This window comes from Lucilia cuprina, chromosome 4 (assembly GCF_022045245.1).
Source record: "Lucilia cuprina isolate Lc7/37 chromosome 4, ASM2204524v1, whole genome shotgun sequence".
Taxonomy (NCBI): domain Eukaryota; kingdom Metazoa; phylum Arthropoda; class Insecta; order Diptera; family Calliphoridae; genus Lucilia; species Lucilia cuprina.
In genome coordinates, this window is record NC_060952.1 from 38,216,480 (window position 1) to 38,244,165 (window position 27,686).

The window sequence follows — 27,686 nt, forward strand, 5'->3', positions numbered from 1 at the left end:
ACATAATGGAAGGGCAATTCTGTGTCCATCACAATAGATCAAGGTAAAACTTTTAAAAGTCAAACAACAGTTATGTGACTGACCGCATATATTGATATACGAACGGTCGAAATTCAGGTATGAGTAAAGGACATGTCAGCGAGTCATCGCCGTTATCTGTTAAAGGCAACCAGGTCTATATCTGTTGTGTGAAACACATTATATTTTTACGTTCATGTAGCTTAGAAAATGTAAGTTTTAATTCGAAAAATTTTCGATCAGGTTTTATAAGGACGTTAGTGACATAAAAGAAATTTGGTTTTTAAAATAAACAATATTAACTATTTATTACAAATTAAACAATTTTCTAATTGTATTTCTAAAAAAAATACGTTTGAACTTAAGTATTTAGTATATCGCTTTGAAAACTCCGATATCATTTCTTTTCTAATCCCTTATTGATATTTAACTGCTTCAATTGTTCCTGAAATAGTTGTTGCAACTGTAGTGGGGTTTTTATTTGCCTTCTCAAATTTTCTTGTTCTTTTAATTCTTTTTTAATATTTTCTTCGTACATTTGTGGCATATTCGAAATACTATCCTTAAGTTCTTGCAATTGTTCTCGTAGTTGTTCATTCAGTTCTTTTTGTATTTCGAGTTCTTGTTGTAGATTTTCCTGAGCTTGTAATTCTTTCTGAATATTTTGTTCATATTTTTCCAGCTTTTTAAGTTTATCCTCTCTTAGCTGCTGTAATTTATCTTGTAATTCTTGTTGCAAATCTAGCTTTTTTTGCAAGACCTTTTGCAAGTCTGCACTTTTTGCAGTTTCTGTTTGTAATTTTTCTTCAAGTTTTTCTCGCTTTTCTATTTCTTTTTGCAATTGTTTTTCTTTTGTTTCCACTTCTTGTTCTAGATTCTGTTGCATTTGATCGTGATTTTGAGTTTCCTGTTGTAAGCTTTCTTTAATTATTTGTATTTCCTGTTGCCATTGTTTTTGTTTTTCCTCTAATTGTTGTATTTTATTCTGTTCACACACAAAGCCAAACTTATTCAGACATCTGTTATCGTTCCATTTCATATTTTCTTTCATCACGATTTGAGCACAAAATTCATTTTTGCCAAAGAAGTTGGGATTACCGCCAAACCAATTGCTGTAGGAAAATTTCTTACCCGTTGTTAGCCAAACAAAATGTTTTTCCGGAAAACGACTCATAATGCCACCAATCCAGAGTGTAGCATTTTTAAAATTGTTTTCTTTACGAATATGTTGAATCAATGTATTTAGTTCTAGGGATTTGCCACTACTATCAATTTCCACTAAAGTCATGTTCATTTTTAAACACACACCCTGACTTTCCATCCAATTAAACTGAAAAAAATACAATAATATAAGAAATTTCATAGATCGTGTTTAACAATTGTCTGAAGTACCTTTTCCTCAAATTCTATATAATACTTATTATTTGCATCCGATGTATACATTTGTCCACTGGCATAAATGTAATTTATTTTAAAAATTATTAAAACTAAAAAAACTTTTAAAATATTTGCGAAACTCATTTTAACTAAATGCTACTTCTTCAACTTTTGATTAACAAATAAATTTATTTTAATTATTTTAAGAATTTATTATTTAAACTAAAAATAAATTATGTATACAAGTGAGACTCGGGTTAAATCAAAATGATAAGCTTTTGTTTTGCAAAAACGCAGAGATTGTCTGATTAATTTTTGTCCAAAAAATACGTTTATGTCGTCTGCGGCACCAAGAGCATATTTAGTATAATTTTTTCTGAAACATAAGACATGATAAGCGTTTAAGATTTCTTTAGACTTCTGTCATCACTAGTTACATCTACTATAGATTAGACTACAGTTTAGTTTATAATCCAGACTATGAATAGACTACATTTAGGTTAGACTCTAGGCTGTAGCACAGAGTTCAGATTATAAACTATAGTCTTGACAAGACTATAGTCTTGACTAGACAATAGTCTTGACTAGACTATAGTCTTGACTAGACAATAGTCTTGACTAGACTATAGTCTTGACTAGACAATAGTCTTGACTAGACTAGTCTTGACTAGACAATAGTCTTGACTAGACTATAGTATTGACTAGACAATAGTCTTGACAAGACTATAGTCTTGACTAGACAATAGTCTTGACTAGACTATAGTCTTGACTAGACAATAGTCTTGACTAGACTATAGTCTTGACTAGACTATAGTCTTGACTAGACTATAGTCTTGACTAGACTATAGTCTTGACTAGACTATAGTCTTGACTAGACTATAGTCTTGACTGGACTATAGTCTTGACTAGACTATAGTCTTGACTGGACTATAGTCTTGACTATAGACTAGACAATAGATTAGGCTATAGTCCCGACTATATACTAGACTATAGTCCCGACTATATACTAGACTATAGCCCCGACTATAGACTATACTATAGTCCCGACTATAGACTATACTATAGTCCCGACTATAGACTATACTATAGTCCCGACTATAGACTATACTATAGTCCCGACTATAGACTATACTATAGTCCCGACTTTAGACTATACTATAGTCCCGACTATAGACTTTACTATAGTGCCGGCTATAGACTAGACTATAGTCCCGACTATAGACTAAACTATAGTCCCGACTATAGACTAAACTATAGTCCTGACTATAGACTATACTATAGTCCCGACTATAGACTATACTATAGTCCCGACTATAGACTATACTATAGTCCCGACTATAGACTTTACTATAGTGCCGGCTGTAGATTAGACTATAGTCCCGACTATAGACTAGACTATAGTCCCGACTATAGACTAGACTATAGTCCCGACTATAGACTAGACTATAGTCCCGACTATAGACTAGACTATAGTCCCGACTATAGACTTGACTATAGTCCCGACTATAGACTAGACTATAGTCTCGACTATAGACTAGACTATAGTTCCGACTATAGACCAGACTATAGTCCCGACTATAGACTAGACAATAGTACCGACTATAGACTAAACTATAGTCCCGCCTATAGATTAGACTATAGTCCCGACAATAGACTAGACTATAGTCCCTACTATAGATTAGACTATAGTCCCTACTATAGATTAGAGTATAGTCCCGACTATATACTAGACTATAGTCCCGACTATAGACTAGACTGTAGTCCCGACTATTGTATAGTCACGACTAAAGGATGTCCTATGAAAAGTGTAAAAAGGAGATTTTGGTACCTATTTAGGTCCTTTATAACATTTTAACTAATAAACATAATAAATTTATTTTAAATATTTTTGCACCTCTTTCAAAATTATGAGACAACTGTATCGAACTTTTTTAAATTCAGTTCGTTTTTAATTGGGTAGCGAAGCAGCCAGGGTACGCTAATAAACAATATTAATGTTTTTTGCGAAAATATGAACATTATTGCAATTTTATTTTTATTTATAAACAAAAATGTGCTTATGTTTTTATTTTTTATAAAATAATTTTATGTCAAGTGAACCAATGTCAAAGGTTTCTACAAGAGAAACCTTGACCGATCTTAATGAACATTTTTTGGGCTTGCTTTAGTGCACCACGATCGGAAGTCATCGTTTCCTAAAGTTGTGTCACTTGACATAAAATCCTTCCATATGTACATATATAACGTTTTAGTGTTTCACTACGGTGCGGAATTTCATGGCTATTACACTTGGCTGTTCTCAAGCAAGGGTCTGACGTAGACGGAAATCTGCCTTTTCGCAAAAAACTCTCGGTTTTTCATAGCATAACTGTGACCAATAAATACATATATGAAATTCATGATGGGTAACTAAAAAGGAAAACATCTGGAAGCTTATTATGTCCAGGAATCTGAGTTTATTATGTCCAGGAATCTGAGTTTATTATGTCCAGGAATCTGAGTTTCTAATTACTTTTAAAGGTTTTTTCATCAAGATCTTCCATAAAAGTTAACACAAAACAGTTAATATATTTGGATCTGATGTAAAATAAATATTTAATGATGATCCAAGAATTTAATTATCGATATATGCTGAATACTCAGAGTGAGTTTCGTAGTAGAGCATTAAGGGAAATTTTTTTGATATAACATTTGTTTATGATAAATTTCACCACGACTCTGCTAATGTAAAGCCAGTAGTCAGTGTTAAAGTAATTTTTCTAAAGGGAATAGGATCAATTATGAACCGATCTTCAAAAAATATGGCAGAGAGATTTTGGGTTCTAATAAACTTAATTTAGTCAAATTTCTTCGCTGCACTCTTATTTTGAAGACAGTACTGAGTGGTAAAGTCAATTTTAAACGGAACCTTATATGACGTATAGGGACAATTATGGGCCAATCCTTATAAAACTTTATAAAGACATTTAGGTTCAAATAAAACATGTTTATGCCTAATTCACAGCTATAGATGATTCTTTTAGATGAGCGTTAAAGCCATTTTCTGCTGTTTCCTTTTGTACTCTATCATTTTATCAACAGACATGCGTAACGGAAGGAATGGATCGCCTTAGAATCTAATAAGGACCCTAAATATATGTACTTTTATTGGTCTTAGTAATCTGAACATAGGCTCACAATAAGTATCACAAATTACAAAACCATTTTATTAAATCATAAATAATATATTTGATTTAACTCGCTATTTCAAAAAATAATAATTTTGCAAAATCGTATTTTTATTAATATCTCAATAACTAAGTAAAATTCTTAAAACAAAAAAATTACTTAAATTCTTTAAAAGTTATTCCAATATCTGATATAAGGAGAGTTAATTATAATATTATAATGTCCACTATTGGTTACAATATCATCTTCTGGCAATTCTCTGGTTTCCTTAAATCCTTTAAACAAATATTGAAGATCTCCTTTAAAGAGTGGATGTTTAGAATTCTTCTCAAATTTTGTGTATTTTTTCAATTTATTATCTTTGGGTGCCAGCAATAATTTATCCTTAATTTGATTTTGTAATTGTAAATTTTCAAAAAGGTTGTCATGTTTAGTCGCTTCATTTTCGTTAGTTTGCTGCAATTGCTGTTGCAATTGTTCCTGTAAGTTTTGTTGCTTTTCCAGTTCTTGCTGTAGATTTTCTTGTTTTTTGATTTCTTCTTGCAGTTTCTTCTCCAGACGTTCCTTAGTTTCTTTTTCTTGCTCTTTTAGCAGTTTTATTTGTTTTTGTAGTTGTTCTACCAAATTTTGTTGTTTTTGCAGTTCTTGTTTTAGTTCTTCTTGCTTTTGTAAATCTGTTTTCAAATCATTTTCAAGTTTTGATTTTTCTTCTTTAAGTTCTTGTAATTGCTGTTGTAGCTGATGTTGTAGTTGTTGTTTTTCTTGTAATTCCTCTTCTAATTTCAATTTTTCCTGCATGTCCTGTTGAGAAATGAGCTCGAAATTTAGTTGTTGTCTTGCTTCTAGTTGTTGCCTTTTTTGCATTTCTTTTTTCAATTTTTGCTCACTTTTTAAATGTTGCTCCTCCACTTGTTGCAATTGTTCTTGTATTTGATGTTGTAATTTTTGTTGCTGTTGTAGGGTTTCATGTAAATCTTCTTTCTTTTTGATTTCGATTTCTAAATTCTCCTTGAATTTCTCTTGGGCTTTTAGTTTTTGTTCTTTAAGTTTTTTCAATTCCTTTTGAAGCTGCAATTGTAGTTCTTGTTGTTTTTGTAGTTCTTCTAAAACGTTCTGTTTCTTTTTTACTTCCGTTTGTAAGTTCTCCTCCAGTGCTTCCTGTTCTTTTAGTTCCTGTTTCTCAAATTGTTGCAACTGTTCTTGTAGCTCATGTTGATTGTCTCCTTGTTTTTTTAATTCTTGTTGTAAATGATTTTGTTTTTTTAATTCCAATTTTAAATCTTCCTCAAACTTTTCACTGCTTTCCTTTTCCTGTTCAATTTGTGTCTTTCTGTTCTCCACTTCTAGTTGCAGTTGTTGTTGCACATGCAAATAGTTTTGAGTTTCCAGCTCTAAGGTCTTTTTGAAATTATTCAATTCCTCATGCAATTTTTCTCTTTCTTCGAATTTTTCCTGAAGTTTTGCTCGCAACTCTTGTTGCTTGCTGTGTTCACACACATAACCCGAATAATTTATGCAAGAAATATCATTCCACTGTAAATCCTGAGCCATTAACATTTTAACACAAAATTCTTCCTTTTTAAGGAAATTTGGATTTTTGCCATACCAGTTGGTATAAGTAAATTGTTTACCCGTTGAAATCCATATAAAATGTTCTTTGGGATACTGGCTCATAAAACCTCCAATCCAAAGTGTTGTATTTTTCAGATTATTTTCCTCACGAACTTTTCTGATTAACGTACTTAGTTCCAAGGATTTGGAACTCGTATCAACCTCCACTAATGTCATGTTCATTTTAAAACAGTCTATCTGACTTTCAAACCAGTTAAACTGAAATATTTTTTGAAATTTTTATAAATTTCTTAAAGTATTTTTATTTTCTTTATAAAAAAAACAAACCTTTTCTTCAAAATCTATATAATATTCATTTTTTGCATCTGAAGTATAGAGTTTTCCTTTGGCCAAAATGTGTTTAATTTTTAAAATTAATAAAAATCCAATTAATTTATAAACGTTGCTTAAAATCATTTCAATTTTATTGTTTACTCTGATGTTGCTTAAAAACTACTAATTGCACTAAGTTTATTTATTACTAATTATACCTTGGCAAACATTTTTTTAGAATATCTCTGCCAAAAATGTTTAATTTAAACTATAAATAAATTTATACGATAAAACATAAATGAGTCTGACTGATAAGTTGAGGTTTTAAAACAAAAAACTACTATAATATGTTAAAGTTTGTACAAATCGGTCATAGTACCATGCACATTAAATCATGGGCCGCTTAAGACTTATATTAGATATATTCGTATATTTTGTATAATTTTGTACCTGCAAAACCCTGACTTCCTATATTTCACTTCCACACCACCGGTCCACACTATATAATGTTTTACTATATAATGTTTTCCAAAGTTTTACAAGAACTTTTTGTCAAAGATGTATACTGTTACAAATCGTAGTGTTGAATTAAAAATACTATTTATAGTAGTGTAAAAACTTTCAAATATTTGCGGTTTCCTTTGTTCAGCAATTTTGATTACGCTAGATTTAACTAAAACTTAAAACCGTTTTCTCTTATAAAAATCATTAGCTTAGTAAAAGCCTTGTCCAACAGCAAATGAGATTGTATAAACTATCGGTTGAAGGCTGGCGCGGGCCCACTATATGGCCTCTTTATACCAGCTTATTTATGTAATTTATTAATCAATTCTACAAAAAGCCCTTATGCCCAGCTAGCATTTGTAAGATTGTTGGATGATTAATCAGTAAACTGTGTCATTTTTGACTCCTGGTGTTTAAAATGTGATGGTTTTAAAAACTTTTATTTTGTTGTCATATTTCAAGCAGTTGGAAGATCTCAAATTGTTCCTTATGCAATTGATTTTGTTTGTGATGAAATAGCAACACTTACATATAAAAATGACTCAAAAAAGAGTCTAAACTGATTAGATATGGGACTCAGAAAAGACTCTTTTGGAAGAGTTAGCAAAACATTTTGTTTGGCCTAAAACCGAGCTAGGATTTGGAAGATTGTTGGATGATTAATCAGTAAATTGAGTAATTTTTGACTCTATTTGATGACCTAAAAGTGATTAATAAGTTGAGCGCTTAAAAAATAACTCGAAAATGATCTCGATATAAGGAGTGAGATCGAAAAATTCTTAACATACATATATGTTTATAAAAAAGAAACCACTAAACTTACAGCTTTATTTTTTTTTTAATTCAAATTATTATTACAATTTACAAAAAAAATATTTTTATAGTTTTAATCACTAGTGATGAAATTTTGAACCCTTTTCGGAAACCCTTCCATTAACGTTTTTATAGTGCTTTCTGTCACTTTGCTCGAACATGTATTCCATCTCCGTTTAAAATCTATCACACTTTTGGACACCTTTTTTGTACTCTTCAATTCTCTTTTAACAAGAGCCCAATATCTCTCCACTGGCCTTAGCTCCGGGCAGTTTGGAGGATTTGCCTCTCTTGGTACAAATACCACATTATTGTTCTTGTACCACTCAAGGGCTTGTTTACCATAGTGACAGGATGCCAAGTCAGGCCAAAAATAAGTGGACACATTATGAAGTCTTATGAACGGAAGCAGCCTTTTTTGTAAACATTCCTTGATGTAAATTTCGGTATTTATAGAGCCCGTTGTAACAAATGATTGGCTTCTTTTGCTGTAACTGCATATTGCTTGCCATACCAAGAACTTTCTGGGAAATTTTGTCTGCTTTTGGGTCCTAAACTTTTCTTCAACATTCCCTCGAGCATCAGCAACATAAAACTTTTGACCTGGAAGTTGCGAAAAATCTGCCAGAACATACGTTTCGTCATCCATTATGCAGCAAGAATATTTTTTATAAAACTTGACTTCAATTTCCGTGCTCTGTTTTTGGCCTCTAAATTTTTAGCAGCGTTCCTGTCAGGAACTTTTTGAGCCTTGTATGTTTTTAAACCTGCATTAGCTTTAACTTTTCGTACCAAATAGTCCGAGCACTGAGCTAACCGAGCTGCTTTCCTACCGGATGTGTTGGGAGCTCTTTTGAAAATGCGTTCTATTTTTTGGCTTTAGAAACATCATGTGGACCATTCCTTCTACCTGAACCAGGTTTTCTATCAACTGACAATTTTTCCCGGTACTGTTTAATAACATTGGAAACAGTTTGACAGCAGACCTTTGTATGCTTGGCCAACTTTTTGTAAGACCAAGTTGGGTTTAGTTGAAAATATTTAATAATTTCAGTACGCACTTTTTTCTGGTCACTCATTTTAATCAGATTAACAAAAAAATTAATATAATTGACATTACACATAATAACTGACATGTTTTTCAAAGGTAACTTGATCAAAAAAAAAATCAAATAATACTTTGGTTGAAAAATGTAATGAAAAACGTGTGTTAAGAATTTTTCGATCTCACTCCTTATGATTAATAACTGAATATTTGAAAAACAATAACAAAATGTATAGCAATCATGAATTTATCATTCTGGTGTTTAAAATATGATGGTTTTAAAAACTTATTTTGTGGTCATATTTCAAACAGTTGGAAGATCAAAAATTGTTCCTTATGTAATTGTTTTTGTTTTAATGAAATTGCTAAACTTACACTTAAAAATGACTCAAAAACAATTAAAAAATGTGTCGAAACTGATTAAGTAGAAATGGGGCTCATATAAAGTCGATTTTCTGTCAATGGAATTGAAATTGTTTTATGCTTTAATTATAATATTTTTCTGTGTTTAATGATTTTCTTTGTAAGATAGTTGGGCGACTAATCACTAAACTAAGTCTAAATAATTCCAATTAATGTTTAAAATCTGATTTATTTGAAAAACAATAATAAAATGTATACCAATCATAAATAGATAATTTGGGTGTTTAAAATATGATCAAAAGCTATTTGTTACAGATAAATACTTTACGTACTTCTAAAAATTACTAAGAAAGGAGTCAAAAATGACTATAATATGAATCGGAAATAACTCAAAAACGACCAGTTATTTGGCTCATTAATGACTCAAAAGATATTAAAAAATAATTCATAATTGATCAGAAGTGGTTCTCATTTAGAAGAGTAGCGGGTAGGGTACTATTTTTTCCCGACGAATCTATCATTTATGATGAGAAAATGAGCGCATATAAGATCATTTTAATCGTTTAGAAGTGTCAAAAACGACTTAAATGTGATCAAAAATTTCAAAAAATGCTAGCTGGGTAGTGCCTTGCAGTGAAATGATGTGACTCGATTTTCACAGAACTGTAAAATATGGAGCTATGCAAATCGCGATTTCTATGCAACTTTAAATTCATGATCTGTTTATTTAAACTTAAAACAAGTATTGCCGACCATATAATATCCTACACCAGTCAGTATGTTTAGAATTTGGATAATTGTTTTAATTATAAAATACTTAATTAGCTTTTTACCTCAAATTTTGGAATATTTTTACTTATTGTAGACAAAAGACAAGATTTTCTACGAGAGGGCAGCAAGTATAAATCCTTATAAAGGAATTTACGTCTACTTCGGAGTTTTTTATATAGAATTTAATATTGTTTTTAATGTTTATAGCTGAATTTCGACCTGATATTTTTTGAAGGAGAGTTTGTTTATGGTTCCAAGTTTTGCCGATTCGTGAAGAGATACTAGCTCCCATATGCAAAATAATGGACTGATTTCAACTATTTCGAATAGCTTTAGTCAGTGGGAAGAGTATGTACCATATTTCATCAAATTATCTTTAAAATTGTGATCTGTAGCGTGAGCAAAAGCTTTACATGAACACACAGACAGACGGACATAGCTTAATCGACTCAGAAAGTGATATGTATACTTTAAGGTGGATTTAGGAACAATATTTTTGGGTGTTACAAATATAAGCACAAATGCATAATACCCTCCCTACTACGGTGCTAAAGGGTATAACAATAAGGTATGTTCTTGTCCAAAAATTCATATTTAATTTTTTATAACATTGGACAGACGGATGGATGCAGATAGCTTAATGGACTTGAAAAGGGTTATAAGCTGATTGGTATCTTTTGAAATATGTATTAGGGCAATCAATTTATGTGTTACAAACACTACAATAATGTACGATATAAAATGAAATATTTCTGACCATACAGTTGTCCTAGAAATTTTGACTATATACACGATGATTTTCGATGCTACGGACTCCCCATTCCAGAAAAGAATCTAGATTATTTTTGTTTTTTCACACATTTAAATCTTATTACTGATCACTATCAAAATTAGGAACGGTTGCGCGAACCGTGTTCAGCTAGTTTTATATATATCCACTTCAAATTTAGAAAATATACACTCTTTTTATTGATATTGATGAAAATGTAAAATAATATCACGATATTTCTTATTCATATCACTAGAAGACACTTCTCGATCTTTTTTCTTGAGTTTCTCCAATTCTTCTTGTAGTAAATCCTTTAAGTTTTGTTGTATTTTTAAATCTTGCTGTAACTCATGTAACTCTGTTGTGGTACCTTTTAAGATTTCTTCCAGTTGTTCATATTTTACTGCACTTTCTTTCAATTTCTCTTCACATTCTTTGACTTCTTGTTTTAGATTTTGTTGTATTTCCTGATTTTTATGATTTTCTTGTTTCGATATTTCTTTAACACTTTCCAATTCCTGCTGTAATTTTTCTTCTTGCTGTTGCTTTTTATGCATATGTGTCTGCAACTCTTGTTTGTTTTTCTCAAGTTGCTGTTGTAGTTCTTGTTGTTTTGCTGTAGCGATTTGCAACTCCTGTTGCATTTGCTTACTCTGCTGATCTTTCTGACTATACTCACATATAAAACCCTGCTTATTAGTGCAGACAATATCATTCCATTGCAGATCGTTGATCCAACCAATGTGAGCACAATACTCATTATTGCCATAAAAGTCCGGATTATTGCCCTGCCAATTGGTGTATGTGAAAGGTTTTCCGGTAGCTAGCCAAATAAAATGGCGATTGGGATATCTTGACATGATGCCACCAATCCAAAGGCGAACATTTCCAAAATTATTTCTCACCAAAGTATTAATTTCGTATGATTTCGTACTAGAGTCAATGGTTGCCAACGTCATGTCCATTTCAATGCAAGCGATTAAGGCTTCAAACCACGAGTACTAATAACATTAAAAGGGTTTAAATGCTTTTATTCTATTATAACTATTATCTTAGAAATGCTCACCTTCTGCTCCGAATCAATATAATAAACATTATTTTGATCAGAAGTAAGTTTCCTGCCATAGGATTTAATTGGTTTGATTTTCAAAATCATTAAAATTATAATTACTGCATTAAAAATTTTCATATCCATTGTAGTTGTTACTTCTTTTGTACTTTATTATAAAATAATTAAATTTATTAAATATTTGTTGGTTTTTATACAAGCTGATATTGTTTCCAATACGAATGTAATTTCTTGTGGTTAATTGTTGATAACAAATGAAGTGAAGATTTTGTTTTCGAATAAAGGAGGTTGGTAACAATAATGAGTAATTGTGATACGTTAAGGAAAATAGGATATTCGCTTACGAACACCAGTGTCGTAAATAACTAACTTTCCCCCGGGGCATGCTTCCCTAATGAACGACCCTCATCTTGGTGTATTGCAATACCGGGGTAAAGAGCTGCTATCGGTACCTCTGGTCTGAAGTGACTTTAAACTGGTGATGTCAATACGCTCCTCGGATATTTTTTAGAATGATTTGATATAAGGTCGAACCATAATCGGGTTGTCAGTTGAACGCGGGACTATGATTGAGATTCTTTCGGGATCTACGTAGTGGCTGTGATTTAATCATTAATTTGCGGGAAGAGTGTGTTGTGGTTGAAAGACAGTTATTTGGTGAAGTCTATATTTCGGGATATGTTTGGTACAGTTGCCAAATGACAACAGATACTTCACAGGGGACTGACTGTGTCTTTAATACAGGAAAAATGTAGGGGTATACGGGCTTTGCCTGGACAGAATGTGTCGGATGATGTTCTCTTTGTATGTGCCGGTTGAATAAGAAGTGGTTGAATGATGATGAATGAAAGGTATCATACAAACGTGTACTGGTGTCGTATCTATGTGCTATAAGCGTGGTTGTAAAATTTACAATGTAAATGGAAGCGATGTTTTTTCAAATAGGAAGTTAAACCACGTGGAAAAATGGCCAGAGAGTAGATAGCTCATGTACTTAAGTAACGTAGCTCATGTACTTGAGAAACTAACTAACGTACTCATCCTAACTAACTAACTAACTAACTAACTAACTAACTAACTAACTAACTAACTAACTAACTAACTAACTAACTAACTAACTAACTAACTATCTGACTGACTGACTAACTAACTTACTAACTAAGTTACCATCAAACACTACTGAAAATTTCATCATAATTTTCATATCAATCAATTGTCACGATTTCGCTTTAAAAATATTGCCTAAATCAAGAGGCAAGTAAAGTGCGGTTGCATTCATATAAAAAACAAGTAGGAAAGTATAGTCGGGCATGGCCGACCATATAATACCCTACACCATGAGTATATGTTTAAAATTTTTATTTTTTTAAAGAAACTTTTACGTTAAATATTACCATAATTCCAAAATATTTAAACAATTTATTGATAAAAAAAACTAAAATTTCTAAATGAGGCTTTATATAGGTCAAATATGGGCCGATCCTCGGTAAATTTGAGAAAGGATATATTTTTAAATAACAGTTAGTTTTGTTAAATTTCATTACGATACAAATGGTTACAAGTCAATTTTAGAAGTTTAAGACATTTTTTGAAGGGGGGTTTGTATGGGGGCTAGGGTCAAATAAGGGCCGTTCCTTACAAAAATCTGCAGTGTCATTTATACTTATATAGAACTTATATTTGACGTAATTATGGCATAAAAAGTACAAATCGGGAGGTACGGTTGTATGGGGGCTAGGTGAAATAATGGACCGATTTCAACCATTTTCAATAGGCTTCGTCTCTGTGCCAAAAAACATGCTTGGTCCAAATTTCATCAAATTATCTTCAAAATTGCGGCCTGTACCTTGCGCACAAGGTTTACATGGACAGCCAGCCAGCCGGACAGACGGACATGTCTTAATCGACTCAAAAATGATTCTGAATCGATCGGTATACTTTAAGGTGGTAATTGGACCAATATTTTTGTATGTTACAAACATCAGCATAATACCCTCCCCACTATAGTGGTGTAGGGTATAATTATGTATAAAATTTAATAGTATGTCAGTTCGCGTTATCCACACGCGCAGCATTTTTAATGCAAAAAATGTTAGGTCAATGTTCATTTCAAATTTCTTAAAATATAATTTTAATCCTAATATATAGTTGTGAGCAAACAATTATAGGTAGCTGTGTAAGAAATATAATAGTAAACAAAACAAAGTATCCATTTGAATTCTAAAAAGATAATGACAGATTTATGAGAAATGTCCTTTTCAAAAATTACAAATATATTCTAAAATATATTGAACACATTGAGTAGATTGGACGGATTATGATAAAAGGTGCTCCCATAAAAACAAAGGTTTTGTATTTCTGCAATTGCCCATAATCAGATAAACACAGCTGTGACAAATATTTTATTTACAAAAAAATGTTAATTTGGAAGACCTTGAGTACAAATATTATTAAAACATAAGTTTTACTTTTTCAAATACAAAAACAAATAACTTCCGCTGGAATTTTTACTTTTATTATAAATAAATAAAAAGTTTTTAACTGCAGGGTCACTTCATCGCTTGTTTTGTATTTTAAGAATTGGACCATTTTATGTTGCAACGTTAAAAGAGGAATGTAATTTTAGGAAATTTAATGTTAATCGCACTCATTGACCCTTGTGTTAAAATGTTTTTCAAATTAGTGCCTTTTATGAACTCGAAAATAAAGTCCTACTTTTAACAAATTTAAGGTTTTAATTTAGTACTTTTTTAGAATGTAGCTATTCTATAATACTGCTTAAAAATACTAAGTATTTGGAAAATGTTTTTAAATTCTTTTAGTTTTTATCGTTTTTGTCATACCATTTGTAAGACCTCGAAATATTGGTCATAGAATCACAAAAATATATATAAACTAAGTTCTTATTTAATTCTTAGACGATCTAGCCATGTTCGTCCGTGTTGAAAACAAGATAAGATTTGAACGGAAAGAGCTAGTGGGTTTAAAAAATACATAAATATTCTCTATTAACAAGGTTTGTCTTGAAAACCGGCAAAATTTCGATCCACGTTTTTGCATAGTGGACTTTCAGAAAAAAATTTTTACGATCATAACTATGAAATTCCACATAGACAAGGGATATGTGAACTTAAAACTCTTAAATACATTTTATGAGGATCGGAATATAATTGTGTCATCCCTCATATAAGGTCTCCTTCAGAAAATGACTTTAACTCTCATTACTGTGTTAGAAATATGAGTACAGCGATGAAATTCGATATAGACAAGATCTGTACGCGCCAAAAATTTTTAACTAACTTTTATGAGGAACGTTCCATAATTGACCCTACCCCCCATATAAGGTTCCCTTTGAAAAATTATTTTAACGCTAATTACTGGCTAAAAGCCGCGATACATGGTTGTCAGATCTTACAACGTTGTCAGTAAAATGTTCAGAAAATATCTACTAATCTTTTGCAGCGTTGTCAGAAAAGTATTACCGAAAATATTGCAAGACAAAATTTGTAAGTTGACAGTATTATTAGACATTTTCTGCCTATTTTACTGCCAACCTCGTATAGCATAAGTAATGAAAGTACAGCAATGAAATTTGACATGAACAAGTTTGGTTTAAGCAGCTTTAATGAGGATTGGTCTAAATTTTAAATGTAAAATTTTCTAAAGTATTAAACATAGAAACAAAAGTAAACTTGTAGGGTCCTGAAAACCCCAGCAGTTCAGGACAGTTCCGAACTAACTATTTAACCTAAAATTAACCCTAGACAACTAGCTTCCAGGTGACTAACTTTTTCAACAAGTGCTTGTCCGACGAGAAATTTGATCGTCATTCAGCATAAAGCTCTCGCTTAAAAGGGGCATACTCTTTCTCTCCCTTTGACAAAGAGCATGATACACTTCACCCTCGTTTACAAAGAATACATCCATGACGAAAGGCGAAATAAAGATAACCAGATTGTTAAACGTTAATGAAAAGCACTAACTTTTTTGCGTACATTGACTCTTTGCCGTACTGCGGGGAAATGAAAACTTTATGCGAAAAAAACTAAATTCCTGGGAAGTGACACATTTTTTCTGAATGGTGTTGCCGAGTACAACATGTTTTTGTTGCTTTAAGGTACAAAACTCTGGGTTTTTACCCTTTTCTCAAGATTTTAAAGATATTATCTGATACCTGATCTTTGTTTATCTGGTGCTTTTTGAATTTTCTATAATATTGCACACACCACTCACACCACATTAATAAATAATTAATGTGGTGTGAGTCGAAAGATATGAATCATTTGTCCAATTCACAATCGGTGTTGTACGGTTTTATCGTAGTATGTCGTAAATTTAATTTAAATTTTATTTGAAAAATTTTTATAACATACAACGATACGACATCGATTGTCAATTGGACAATTGTTTAAATGTGTCAGTTATGTAATATTGGTCGTTAAGCTTTTACCACAAAGTCTAAAATCAGCTTTTGTTTGATTTTGAAATTGTAAGAGGTATATAAAATACAGCTAAAAAATCATTGAAATCGTTTTGTGCGAAACAGAGGGAAATAGCTTCTTGCTCGTGACGTATCTGTATACCCTGTGCTTTCACCATCAATATCAAATATTCCTATTCCTAATTCGGGTAATAAATAATTTATTCTTTATAGTAAATATTTACTTTTGTATAATGTGTTGGGCAACATTATAAAAGTCAAGGGATTGACAGTTTGACATAATTTATCATAATTCAATACATGTTTTTAGTTTATTTTTAAAAATAAAAGAAAAAAATATATATTTAAAAAATACGTGAGTTCATCTTAAAAGAAAATATATAAAATGGTTTAAAATTTCAAAAGAAACATAAATTTAAACTTGAAAAATAAATAAAGTATATTATAAATTATTCTCTTTGTTACTGAATGGCCAATAAAAAGGGTACAAATAAAATTAAGTCCTCTTATGCTTTATATTTTTCAAAATAACCAACAAAAAAAGGACACTATTGTATCCTTAAGGCTAAAAAAGGTTTTCTTTCTTTTTTTACGAAGAGCTTAACAAGTAAAATGCAACAATTTGAAAGGGTTACAATACATTTTAACAAAAAAAAAACACATCTTCAATTATGATTGACAATTTACACATATTGTGGTCAATATGTATATACATATTTAAATTTTATAAATCCACTTTTTTTGTAAACAATTTCATGCTTAATATGTTAAAATTGTTATATATTCTGTATTGTTGTTTAGATTATTTAAACATTTGTTTACAGAATATTAAACTATAAAAATAACTATTTATTTTGTTTAACATGTAAACTTAAATGTGACCATTCAGTCAGTCAGTTAGTTGTCTTTTTAATATTTTCTTTTATTTGCCACAAATTTTTACTGGTGTTGCATGTATTATTTTGGTTGTATATGTGGATTATTTTATTGTCCCCTTTGACAGTTGACATGTTGCATCATTAATCTTAACAAAATACATAAATATTATAGAGTCTACACATACAGAGGCCAAATAATGTGTGGCACTCATAAAATCACTTCTAGCTGTTGTAAAACATGTTACAAATTTCACTATTTTACAATAAACAATTTTCAACGCATTTACGTGGTTTGTTGTCATCAGCATTGTGTTGATGTATTGTCGCATGAAATGGCCATTTGGTCGTCATCTAACATGTCACAGATAAAATGTTTCATAGTTAAATAACAAATTCGTTACAGTCCTCTTTTTTTTAAGATTATGGATGGTCCCTTCATCAGTGTTTTGTTTTTTTTTTACATTATGCAAAAATTTTGTTAAAAAATATTTGTACATATAATTTAATACGTCATCAAATTCATGATAAAATTTTTCTAAGGGGTGTTTTTTTAGCTTTCCTTGGTGTTTTTGGGAAAGAAATTTGCTCCTATATATGTGTTTGATAGATGCAAAATGTTAGTTATTTTATGAAACAATTTCACATCACATCATCTTAGTGTTATAACAATCTGTGGGATAAGAGTGGCACCATGAAGGGCAGAGTAGAGGGTACACATGTTGATTCCAGTTGATCACGGAAAAACAGTAATGTTCTAAACATTGCTTCACTATAAAATCAATATTTCGAGCTTCTACAGTAGCTCTGATTTGGGTAGCCCATACGTTCTGACATATGTCCAATCATACAGTGCTCAGTAATTATACCAGTTAGAAGCCAACTTGACTTCTTATCGAAATATAAGAGAGTCCTAGTCCTATCTGTTGACAGAGTGGGCCAGAGCAGTCTCGATATTCTACAAGTGGTGATATTTGACCACCTGAGTTCCGTATTACTCAGAGCCCCTTTCATCTATCATTTTTGTTAGGGTCGTCAGAGTCCAAGGACGACCCTGGACTCAGATATTTCATTTCCCCGGATGTCCTCATGTCCTGGAACCCATATCAACTCAACGTGATGTTGTGTCAGTTATGCCAACGATTGAATGCAATTGAGAAGACATTCCGACTTAATGACATTGGAATTAAGAGCCTTGATTGATGCAAGGCTGTCCAAGTATGTATATATGTATAGTCGAATTTTCGAGATTTAGTTCCCGGATTCTTCTCGCGGCAGTATAGATGGCATATATCTCTGCCTGAAGGTAGAAGATTTAGACCATCGGAGAAGATTCCCCATCCCGTACCCCTTTCTGTCTTTGAGCCATCTGTGTAGACTAAGATCGCGTCGTCCCTTAGGACAGTATTTGCTGCCCAATCATCCCTTGTCGTTATTTTGGTCTTGAATGACCTATTAAACTTCAGTGTATGTAGAATGTATTGCAGACGTACCTTCGATGTGATTTAAATTCCAATTCGCGGGAAGAGAATGTCGGTTAAAAAATACAGTTGTACGGTAAAGTCTATAATACGGGATAAATTGGGTGCTGTTGCCGAGACAGATTACTGAATATGCGGACCTTATCTACCCGTGTACCTAGAATATGTTTATCGGATGAATGAGAAGTGTACCAGTTTAAATGGTGATATGGTATCTTATATCAGTGATACTTTTAAATTTTCCTTTACTTTTTATTATTTGATTCCAAATTCACTACTTCTCAAGTCATTCGCATGAAGTTATTTTAATGTTCTTTTATTGGAAGTGAATATCATAAAAAAATCATTGATTAACAATGTAATTCATTGTATATTTAATTGAAATTATTTTTAATGGTCAATTGAGCATTAACCAATTACAATTACTTGTAATTTTAATTGAACTTTTTCTAAATACAATTACTGGTAATTTGTACTTGACCAATAATCAATTACAATTACTGGTAATTGTAATTAATGTTTTGCCGATTACAATTACAATTACTTGTAATTTAATTTACCAATTATGATTTTAATTTGGCTATTAATTAATTAATCACAATTAAAACTTCAAATTACAATTATTTGGAATTGATTACAAAAATTAAAATTAAAAGTTATTGTAATTGGTAAAACTTTAATTGCGATTACTTCAAATGTAATTGTAATACAATCATTTTCCCCCAAGTCTGAAAAAAATTGTGTGCAATAATACTTCAGTTTAATAAAAATGGAATTATTTTCGCTTCTAGGGAAGTCAATAAACAGCACTTCCATAGATGCTTAAATAATTCACTTAGAGCACATTTATTCAAATATAAATATAATACACAAAAACAAATTATTTCATTAAAAATTATTAAAAAACATAGAGTATGGCGAATAAACATGAATGTTATTTTTACCATTATTTTGTAAACCAGATTTTTCAAAATTTTCATTATCCTTATACATTTTCAAATTATTATTTTCATCATCTTTTTGCAATATTTCTTTAATGTTATTCTGTAATTGTGAAATCTTTAAAAGTTTTTGCGGTTCGTTATCTTTGATTTGATTTAATAGATCCATCAATTTTAGTTGCTTTTCCCGTTTAGAGTCCTGTTGTTTAAGTGTTTCCTTTAAATTTTGTAATTCTTGCTGAATATCACCCGTGGCTGGTTTATATTCACATGCAAAACCCCGTTTTCGTTTACAGTATAAATCATTCCATTGCCAATTTCTAATCTCGACCAATTCAACACAATACTCATCATCACCCGTAAAATCTGGATTATTTGGATACCAATTTGTGTAATTAAATCTTTCACCCGTTGAAAGCCAAACAAAGTCATCATTTTCAATCTGAGTTCGTATGCCACCAAGCCAAAGATAGCCACCATTACTTTTATTCGGTATATTTTTGATTAGCTTAGTGATTTCCAGAGATTTACTTTCCGTATTCACTTCCAATAAAGTCATATTTAATTTGGTGCAAGAAATTTGTCCATCAAACCAGGTAAACTTGAGAAAAATAAATTTATTTTTTATTGGAAAGTCCATAGATTACTATATTAAATTGATTTACTTACCTTTTGATCAAAATCAATGTAATAGGTTTTATTTGTCTCCGATTTATAAAACTGCCCTAAGGCATAAATTTGATTAATTTTAAAAATTAATAAATTTATGGTTACCAAACAAAAAACCACAAAATGCATTTTAATTGTTGCCTCTTGCTTTTATTATATGCAATTAATTTCTTCGAGTCCATCATTAGAGTTTATATATAGTGAGAGATTTCTTTTTTATTTGGAAATAATTTAAAAATACCATAAAATATGAAGGAATGACACAATTGAGCGGAGTTTTTTTTCTTAGAAAGAGAGAGCTAATTACTTAGTTAATTTTTTTAAGAATCCCAGCAGAAACTTTAAATTTTAACTACTTACCTTTTAACATACACATACATTTACTTGAAATGAATTTTCTTATAACTCGTAAGCGATTATGACATCACCATGTTAAAATAATGACATAAAATACTGTTGTGTAAGTAAATCTAAGCATTACCCAGCAGTTCGACGGGACAGTCCCGAACTGACCACTTGACCTACCACTTGTGGTGGCCCCTAGCCACCTGACTACCCAGGTGACCAACAATTTGAACATGGGCTTGTCCTACGAGGAAGTCAATCGTCACTCTACACCCTACAAAGAGACAGTCAAAAGATGGTCAAAAATAGTCAAAGGATGGTAATCTCCAAATGGGTTCTTGGAAGTCAGTCACATTACTAGCTATTTAACTGGCGCTACTTTTCTTGCTATAAAACTGGGACATGGACGTGTTCTAGGATAGTGACGATTTACTTTTATTCTTGATGAATGGACCAAAACATGCGAATTGGAGCCAGCAGGTGTTAAGATATTAATGAAAATAAAGGTTAATTGTCTACTCTCTAGAATACTATGAGACATCAATGTGACGATTGACCCGAAATATATAAATATGAGTCAACCAGAAGGTGGCATATTAGTAGAAAGTAACAATCATTTCACCAAAAGATGGGTAAAATAACTACTTTCGGAAATTCAGTAAAACAAAAACAACTTTTAAGAGTCTAATCTCTAGATTACTTGGAGACAGTAAAGAGATGATCGCATCCGCTCTCGCTTACAAAGGGCACACTAAAGTGACGAATGTCTTCATTCTCGAATTACAATCATCCAGGTGGTTAACTATTAGTGGAAATTATTGTCTTTCTCGTATGCATTCACTCTTTGTCGAACTGCTGGGTATTACTGTTAATGAAAATTTTTGCTGGTATATTATTAAATTTGTAATATTAAACATTTTGCTCCCTAAATTTTTCAGCATTATCATAAAAACTGGATTTTGAATTCCAAACTTTGTAAAGTCAATGAGTACTAATTGTATTAGATTATGTATGAAAAAGTGTAATAAACTTAAATGACATTCAAAATTAATTGCGGTTTTCTAAAAAAATGTATATATTAATTTTATCATTCAGTAAATAATTTTAGCATTTTTTTAAAGAAATATTTTCTTAGAAAAAGGAAATACGAGGATGAATTAATAATGTTTTTCAATTTTATTCACTAATATTATTCGATGAATATATAACAATTTTAGATAGAACTGTGTCAGTACATCAAGGTTTTTACATTCACTGAAGAAAAGTGGCCTTCGCCGTAAAGATTTTAAGAAGAATGGAGTTCTCACTTTCGTGAGAAGGTCGTTCGGTTTGTAATTTCTATAATATAACTTTACGATCCTATAAAGCATATATTCTAAGTCCTTATAGATAGTGGATATGACAATGCTATGTCCGTCCGTCTGTATGTTTGTTGAAATCAGTTTTCTGATGGCCCCAGACCTCATCGGCACCCAAATTATCAACAATTCCCTCGAACATCCCAGCTAAAACTCGCTAATGGGTTGAACTTACATAACCACTTTCTTTCCAATGGCTATTTACCTACCATCTGCATTACTAAGAAGTACTTTAGTAATGTGCGTTCCTTTTCAGGGCAAAAATAGTTTGTAATATCTGTGAATGTATTATCTCTCAATGTTCAGAAATTCAGTTTCCTGGACGTAATTCATAAGATTTTACCAATCAATGTTCGTGAGGAATGTTGTTTCCTTACTTGAATCTCACAGCGACGAATGCTTGACAGTGCCAAAGAAAGTGCTCCAGAGTTTTCTATCCACATGCTTTACATTCGTCTGAGTCGTCACATCAAATTTTATTATACTTATGCCTTCCACTCAGAATACGTACCATTATATACTTCGTACGACCTTTGTGGTCCTACCTACCATTCTTTTATTCCAAGAGGGATTCTTTCACCTATATTTTTCATTTATCTTCCGTTGCGTCGAAAGGTTTTGCGTTCGTCAAGTTAACGACCTAGATCTTCCTTCCCTTAGTTTTAACTTTATCATATGATCATATTGCCTTCTGGTTTTCGATAAATATATTAAGCCCTATGGGCGCCATATTTATTCTAGTTCAATTTACACATTTCGTTACGATTCGGACTTCTATCTGGATGCTGGATTTCTGTTTCTGGGTCTTCGATATAGAACCCTGGGCGTGGGTTATATATTGAAATGTTTCAATTGGTGGACTATCTAGCAAAGTTTCCATAGCATCATGTACACTTTTTATCTAAAGAAATCCACCAGATTACTAAAGTATAATGTTAGTTAAAAAAATTTGACTACAAATTGAGTTTTTTTTGTTTATAATTGCTTTTATCGCTGGTTTTGTTTAGTTTTTAATTTAAAATATATTAAACTTATTAGAAAATGAAAAAAATCATATTCGAGTAAAACTTAAATAAATAAACAGAAAGACCAAAATATGCTCATACTAGTTTTTTTATGGTGCGTGGTATGGACTTGTGGACAAGGTATTAACAATTTTGAGATCAATTTAAAAATTTGGTTAAATATAAAACAAATTCCTAAATCTTAAAATAACTTTTACCTATTTTTTTGATGACTACTACATATGTTCTGCATTACTTTTAAGTGTTGTAGTAATCGCTTACGTATTTTGAGTTTATCCACTTTTTATTTGAGGCATATCATCGGCAAATTTTTGTTAGAGTGTAAAACAAAGCAACTTTTTAGCTCCTTATTTGTAATAACTTATGTCAGTACTTATTTGTAAGCGAGCGTAGCGTAGCTTTGTAGGGGATCTCAGTTTAAATATGTATCTATACAAATATTGATGAATGGACTTATGTATGTTGATTTAAACATAATGTATATATAAAGCATATTCCATTGTATGGGGGCTATGTAAAATAATGCACCGATTTATACCAAAATTAATACAGTGCTCGGACCAGCTAATTATCTTCAAAACAACACTTTGATTATACGGTTTATAAGGACAGACATTTACTCAGAAATTTATTACAAGCCGATTGGTATACTTTATCACTATTTTAATATGATAACCCAATATGATTCTTTTTGCTTAGTATACTTTTTCTGTCCTTATTCGCAATGGTTATTGTCCACCATTTAATCTTTTTCATGTAAGCTCCAATTAAGGACCGATGTAACTAAAAACAATATAAATATAGATTCTTTAATTATTCCAATAATTTTTATTCAAATGACAACTCTTAACATATTGCTATTAAGAAAATCGATATTACGATTAAACGTTTGAAATAAACGCCTCCTATTAAGGGCTTTGGATCTTCGTTTCATTTTGGTTTTTTTTTTTGTTCAATCAACTATTCAATTTAATTTTCCCTTAAGTTGTAGTTCATATTCTAATTAACATCCGATGTATACTTTTAAAAAGTCAAAATGTCGTAGTAGAATGGTTACTACAATTACTGTAACAATATATTGTTATCAAAACATAAGTATGATGATTATTTTTATTAGATTTTAACAATATTTTAGTTATTGTAAATATGTTCATGGCAATTAGAATTTTTTTTATGATTCACTGTTTTTAGATGTCTGCTAATATAATAGCAAATTAATAAAAAAGTATGAATGTATAGTTGGGCGTAGCCGACCATATAATACCCTACACCAGTCAGTATGTTAAAAATGGGGATTATTAAAAAAATGAAGTATTTGATTTGTTTTTTAACTTTATTTCGGAATATTTTTAATTTTTTGGCAAAAAAATAGATTTTTTGCCAGCCAAACTAAGTTTTGTTGACATAATAGATCACTTAAATTAATTAGAAGCCCGGAGGCCCTATTTGGGGGTAAGGTTGTATGGGGACTTATCGAAATAATGGACAGATTTTAACCATTTTCAATAGTCTTCGTCCTTGGGCCAAAAGAAGCGTGTGTGCAAAATTTCATACAATTATCTTGTACCTTGCGCACAAGATTTACATGGACAGCCAGCCAGCCGTCCAGATGGACGGACGGACATAACTTAATCGACTCAGAAAATGATTCGAAGCCAATTAGTATACTTTAAGGTGGGTATAGGACGAATATTGTTGTATTTTACAAACAACAGCACAAACTCAATATACTAAAGTGGAGTAGGGTATAAGAAACAAGTAAGAAGTTATAGTCGGGCGAGGCCGACCATATAATACCATACACCTGTATACGAATAAAATGTAATTTAGTTTTCACAATATAGCATTTAAGTTGAATTGTACCTTGCCTCAGATATATTTTTATTGTTTAATAAAACTGTGAATATTTAAGTAAAATATTTATGGGGCCTTTATATAGGGGCTAGGGTCAAATAAGGTCCTATAATTATAAAGTTCATGAGGGTCAACAAGGCTTGTATAGAACTTGCTTTTGCAGCTTTTTGTCGAGATACGAGTATATTAAATATAATTATGAACCTTAAAAGCCCTATTTGGTGGGTTCATTTGTATGAGGCCTAGGTGAAATAATGGACCAATGTTAACCATTTTCAATAGGCTTTGTCTACGGTACTAAAGAAGATTATGTGAATTTATGAATTATCTCCAAAATTGCGACCTGTAGTTTGATTATAAGGTTTACAAGCCATATTCGGGGGTACAGTTGTATGGGGACCAGGTGAAATAATGGACCGATCTTTACCATTTTCAATAGGTTTCGTCCCTAGGGTAATAGAATTTCATGAACCAAATTTCATTGAATTGTCTTCAAAATTTCGACCTGTAGTTTAATTACAAAGTTTACATTGACGGACGGACAGACAGACGGATGGACATAGCTAAATCGACTCAGAAAATGATTCTGAGCCGATTGGTATACTTTAAGGTGTATATTACCAATATTATTGTGCGTTACAAACATCTGTACAAACCCAACTAATGTGGTGTAGGGTATAAAAAGAAACTACATTTGCCATACACATTTTGCTCATACAGATTATTGTTAAATTATTTCGTACAATTTCGTATATATTACGAAAATAATTCGTTATGCGAAACAACAAAAATGTTGTACAATGTACAACATTTTTCGTATATATATAACTTACATGATTAAGAGTATATTTTAATCTTGTAGAAACGTGTTATTAACAACTTATTTTATTTATTATGAAGGTCTTATATCCTAAAATAATTTTATATTTGTGTAAAATTGTTAATTAGGCTTTGTAGTATCACGAAGGTTCGTATTATTAAAAAAAGTATAGTATGATGAATACAATAAGATAATATTATTTTTACCATTAATTGGTATTTCACTTTTTATCAATTGATTTGAATTGTCTTTCAATTCATTGCTTGGTCTTAAGGCCTCCCTAATTTGGTTTTCTAATTGTGAATTTTCAAAAGGACTTTTTATTTTTTGTAATATTGATTGATTTTGCTGCTTTTTAATTTCGATTTCCAAGTTTTCTTGCAATTTTTTAATTTTATTTTGTAAGTTTTCATTTTCTTTTATTAAATTGTCCACATGTTCTTGTGATTGTTGTAATTGTTTTTGTTGCAAGTCCTTTTGCTGTTGCAATTCTTTTTCTATTGCCAACTTTTGCATGTCCACTTCTTGTAATTTTTTCTGCACTTGCTGATATTTATGAGTTTCATGATCTTCTTTCTTTGTATCTTCTTTGTATTCACATATAAAACCACTTCTTGTTATACAGGAATCATCATTCCATCTCCAGTTTTCGTCCATTACCAATTCAACACAAAATTCATTATCGTTATAGAAATCCGGATAATTATCGTACCAGTTGGTGTACGTAAAATATTCACCTGTTGATAGCCATACGAACCGGTGTGTTGGAAACCGATTTAAAATTCCGCCAATCCAAATAAAATCTCCTTTAATATTATTCTGTTCTTGAGCTTTTTCAATTAACGAATATAGTTCCAGGGATTTTGCTTCCGACTTTATCTCTACCAAAGTCATATTCATTTGCGTGCAGTAAATTTGACCCTCAAACCATGAATACTTAAAGTAAAATTTTGTATAATTAAAATATCGATTCTAAATATTCAGATGTATTCTGTTTTGCTACCTTGCGTTCAAAATCTATATAATACGTTTTATTGGCATCTGAAGTATATGTATTGCCTGTGGCAGATGCGCAAATAATTTTCAAAATTAATAACTTAAGGATCCCTATATAGAAGAATGTACTCGGCATTGTTACTTCTGACGCTGATGATGAACAATTAATTGTTTTAATTAGTAATTTTTAACTTATATCCGTTTGTTGCATACATTTTTAATGTTGGTGATAAAATTTGAGTTTTTTGTGTACTTTTACCGCTGCTTTGCTTTACTTTTTAATTTAAACTCATTAAACTTAAAATTAAAAAAATATATATATTCGACTAAAACTTGAAAAAATAAACAGGAAGACCAAATTATACTCATGCAAGTTTTTTATTGCATTCCAAAGAACCGAAATGAATCAATCTTTTTTAAATTTAATATTTTTTTTTTGGAAATTCGACTTCTTTGGAAGTATTTTTTTGTTAGGTACATATGTATCCAGCAAAAACTTGGTAATGGCTTTCAATAGTATTTACTTACCTAACAACATACCTTTCAATGACTACTAGATATCGTCTTGATTACATAGAAGTAGTCTAATATGGTCTTACTAATAATATATTATATAAATACTTTCTAATTCATAAGTCTTCTTGCCAGTAAAGATATACTTAGACGCTGTATACGTTTTTTCATGCGATTTACAATGACAACTTTTTCAAATTACTTGTAATCGTTTGTGGTAAGTACTTGATGTCATCAAGTGTTAAAATAATGACTTAAAATGCTATTGTGTAAGTAAATTTTAGCATTTTAATCCCTTACATAGTAATGAACGTTTTTACTGGGTATGTTTAGCATTAGTTTTAAGTACTCTAGTAGGTTATGTTAGATTGATAGGAGGATGTATACATCAACTCCGTAGAAAAATAGCCAGTTTACTATCGGATCTGTTATGCTCCCCTTTTTATGAAAAAAGTACTCTAGTAATGACTTACGTATTTTGAGGTTAGCCTTTTCTTCACTTTATATTTGTGGCATATTGTCGACAATTTCTGTTCGAGTGTGAAGCAAAGCAATTTGTAAGCGAGCGTTATCTAAAAGTAGCTTTG

General features: G+C 31.1%; 5 protein-coding genes across 5 annotated transcripts; all 5 read right to left on the minus strand.

The window, feature by feature from the left end:
• Positions 1–236: 236 nt before the first annotated feature.
• On the minus strand, positions 237–1,556 carry LOC111690460 (lectin subunit alpha-like). Its single transcript, XM_023452940.2, has 2 exons — positions 1,411–1,556; positions 237–1,348 (listed from the first exon to the last, which is right to left on the minus strand). The coding sequence occupies exons 1-2, from the start codon at positions 1,537–1,539 to the stop codon at positions 416–418; spliced, it is 1,062 nt and encodes a 353-aa protein (XP_023308708.2). The 5' UTR covers positions 1,540–1,556; the 3' UTR covers positions 237–415.
• Positions 1,557–4,655: 3,099 nt separating this feature from the next.
• Positions 4,656–6,591, minus strand: LOC111690461 (putative mediator of RNA polymerase II transcription subunit 26). Its single transcript, XM_023452941.2, has 2 exons — positions 6,463–6,591; positions 4,656–6,393 (listed from the first exon to the last, which is right to left on the minus strand). Exons 1-2 carry the CDS (start codon positions 6,589–6,591, stop codon positions 4,732–4,734), a joined length of 1,791 nt encoding a protein of 596 aa, XP_023308709.2. The 3' UTR covers positions 4,656–4,731.
• A 4,297-nt stretch (positions 6,592–10,888) lies between these two features.
• On the minus strand, positions 10,889–11,906 carry LOC124419727 (lectin subunit alpha-like). Its single transcript, XM_046950236.1, has 2 exons — positions 11,779–11,906; positions 10,889–11,713 (listed from the first exon to the last, which is right to left on the minus strand). The coding sequence occupies exons 1-2, from the start codon at positions 11,899–11,901 to the stop codon at positions 10,910–10,912; spliced, it is 927 nt and encodes a 308-aa protein (XP_046806192.1). The 5' UTR covers positions 11,902–11,906; the 3' UTR covers positions 10,889–10,909.
• Positions 11,907–19,427: 7,521 nt separating this feature from the next.
• Positions 19,428–20,286, minus strand: LOC124419816 (lectin subunit alpha-like). Its single transcript, XM_046950528.1, has 2 exons — positions 20,189–20,286; positions 19,428–20,120 (listed from the first exon to the last, which is right to left on the minus strand). The coding sequence occupies exon 2, from the start codon at positions 20,076–20,078 to the stop codon at positions 19,467–19,469; it is 612 nt and encodes a 203-aa protein (XP_046806484.1). The 5' UTR covers positions 20,079–20,120; positions 20,189–20,286; the 3' UTR covers positions 19,428–19,466.
• A 5,376-nt stretch (positions 20,287–25,662) lies between these two features.
• On the minus strand, positions 25,663–26,337 carry LOC124419825 (lectin subunit alpha-like; the record flags this gene model as incomplete). Its single annotated transcript, XM_046950587.1, has 2 exons — positions 25,663–25,680; positions 26,026–26,337. Coding segments are annotated over 2 exons (330 nt in total), but the record flags the coding sequence as incomplete, so codon positions are not given.
• Between the last annotated feature and the right edge of the window lie 1,349 nt (positions 26,338–27,686).